Source organism: Gastrolobium bilobum, unplaced genomic scaffold (genome assembly GCF_033153095.1).
Source record: "Gastrolobium bilobum isolate Gb01-03AN ecotype WA unplaced genomic scaffold, APGP_CSIRO_Gbil_v1 utg54277, whole genome shotgun sequence".
In the NCBI taxonomy this organism is placed as follows: Eukaryota; Viridiplantae; Streptophyta; class Magnoliopsida; order Fabales; family Fabaceae; genus Gastrolobium; species Gastrolobium bilobum.
The window spans coordinates 102,839-105,473 of record NW_026898553.1 but is presented as its reverse complement, the minus strand read 5'-3'; the positions used below and the strand labels follow the sequence as shown (position 1 = coordinate 105,473).

The 2,635-nt window shown below is 29.9% G+C and overlaps 1 protein-coding gene across 1 annotated transcript; it reads left to right on the top strand.

Annotated features, from left to right (window-relative positions):
* The first annotated feature begins 553 nt into the window (after positions 1 to 553).
* Positions 554 to 1,052, top strand: LOC133317352 (uncharacterized). The gene is made up of 2 exons (XM_061519212.1): positions 554 to 660; positions 757 to 1,052. Exons 1-2 carry the CDS (start codon positions 597 to 599, stop codon positions 912 to 914), a joined length of 222 nt encoding a protein of 73 aa, XP_061375196.1. The 5' UTR covers positions 554 to 596; the 3' UTR covers positions 915 to 1,052.
* Positions 1,053 to 2,635: the final 1,583 nt, after the last annotated feature.

Genomic DNA, 2,635 nt, shown 5'->3' with positions numbered 1-2,635 from the left:
AAATATGAGGATTCATTAATGGCATTTTTGTTAATAACTACAACTTTTTTCTAACTTTAAAACTAACTATATTCAAACAAGTTTTATTATTTTTTTACTCTCAAAATCAGTTTTTAAAATTTATCCTCAAAACAGTTTTTAAAAACAAAAAAAATACAAAACACATTCAAAAACACGCGATATCTTTTGTTTCTAACTTAAGTTATGTCCTTTTATCTATTATAATTATATATTTCGAAACTATACAGTTATAATATTAAAATTGTATTTGTTTTTTATTTTTCATGTCAATCAATAGTTTTTTAAGAAAGAAAAAAAAGTATAACTTTATATTATAATAATATAATTATGTATTTTTCGGAATATTTTCCGATTATGAAAGAACATTTTTTCGGATAATGAAAATACATTAATCATACATATTTATTTACATATATATTTTATTGAATTGTTGTAGGTAACCATGAGGGCTATGTTCAAAAAATTCACTTCTCACATCACTGTCATTGCGATCATACCCACCCCAACCAAGGACAGAGGATCTTTCCCCCTTTTCTTTTTAAAATTTGATTCTTTGTGCATAGCTCAACTACATCATGCGGAAAGAGAAGAGCCCTGGCGTGAAGATCCTATGGATTTGGACCTTTGGAACAGCTGCTAGTACCCTTTCTATCTTTTATCCCTTAATTATTTTTTATTCCATTAATCTTATACCCATAAATTATATTTTATATGACCCAATTTTTCCTATGACAGTACTCGTTGCTAATGTGATGAGAACCAGAATAAGGGACCTGCAAGCCGTCATGAACGCTGAACAACAGCAACAACAACAACATGATGCCGCTAACACTGATTCCCCTCTTGTGGATACATTAACATCTGACCCTACTATTTCAGAGGATAAAGATTGATTTGCATTTTATTATTGATTTCTTGTTCAGGTCTTTGAGGTTGTCGTATGCGACATGTTTGTTGAATGTCCTGACTAAAAACTAAGGCTGGCCCAACCAGCGAATTTTGGAAACCAAATCCGGATGGTGAAAATTTTATGCTTTAATAATGAAACTGATGCTTACAACTATTATTTCTTTTGTGGTTTATGTTTTATATCATGTTCCAGTTGATGTGTGGTGATTGATCTGATTCTTGTGTAATTCTTAAAATTGTGTGCATGGTTGGAATGAGAGGCAATTATTATTGGCCTTTCGACAGGTGAAAATGGGAATGTTTTGTTACATTGATTCAAAATGAAAACATTCTACCAAAATAATGTAGCAAGACACGAAAGGAGTGTGGACATTAAGGTAGCGTATGAGGGAGTTGCGCCATTTGTGCAAAGATAAATGTGTGCCTGTAAGTAATTTTTTCACATATTATGTGTCTTTCTCATACACGACTTATTCGTGCACATTCGATATACAAATATTTGTATTATTTTGATAAAATATTTAAATTTTGAATGAACTGATAAAAAGTTTCTCCATTATGGTCGAAAGTTCATTATTGAAGGGCCTTTTGAAGAGTGTTGTGAGTTTTTTTTTTTACTTTATCCAGCAAGTTAAACTCGTTAATGTTATTACAACCAACTATGTAACCAATACTGAACAAGCAAAATCCAAACTTTAAATGAGTGCCTGATTGAGATTGAGAAATGGGAGCCATAGATTTTAGTACCTATTGTTGATATTCTTGTGAGTTTACCTTCATTTTAGTCTCTTATTATTCGTATGTTGAAGGTGCCACAGGGAGCAGAATATTCAATACTATTGTATAATATACTATACCCATTTAAAATTAAAACACACTTGCTTAGGTGTATTTATCACTATTTTCTGGGCAAATTCTTTATAAAGGCACTTAGTGAGTGTATTTTTAGTTTTAGTGAATATAATATAATATGTATTAAATAGGTAACGAAAAAAATATTCTCCATGAGAAAAAATTTAGTTGGTTGGAATATGTTTTCCCAATTAAAAATGATTTTATTTTTGGGAGTGGAATATTCCCATCCCAACAATCGTTTAATCGTATGTTTTGAATACTTGTAAGAATATTTCAATCACCCATTCAAAAAATTGCAAAGTAACAACTCAATTTTTTTTTTTTTTATTGAAAATGTAGCACCTCAATAGGGCCAGCCACACGAGAGGAGGATAGGCATCCTAGTTGGGAATAACACTTTTTAACATGTTTATCCCATGCACCTACGTTCTTTATTATAAAAACAGTATGGCCTTTATTCTTTTAAAAAAATCTTTATTTTTATTTTTTATTTTCAAGAGAAAAAAAGACACAAAAATATGCATATACACTAATACTTTTACAAACAACATGATACATATTTTAAAATTAACACCACAATTAAAAAAATAAAAATAAAATTAACACCACATTCCGAGAAAAGAAAAAGGAGATCAAATTTATCAATCAGTCCATTCAATTCCGTTTCTGCCAAGTAAATCAGAGTGAGTTTACAAATAAATGCAAGATGACAAGATATTGATTAAACTGCTGATCGCCTTAATCGATGTACACAAAAAAAAAAAAATCAAAATTGTCTTTTAGTTGCGCATCTAATTAGTAGTGAATAACTATGGCAAGAGTCTGTTACCATGTGAAACTTGTTCATTGA

What these genes read in the sequence shown, in the direction of transcription:
- LOC133317352 (XM_061519212.1), top strand. Translation starts at nt 597, where the DNA reads ATGCGGAAAGAGAAGAGCCCTGGCGTGAAGATCCTATGGATTTGGACC. An exon ending in GACCTTTGGAACAGCTGCTA is followed by an intron (nt 661 to 756) that starts GTACCCTTTCTA and finishes TTCCTATGACAG; the next exon opens with TACTCGTTGCTAATGTGATG.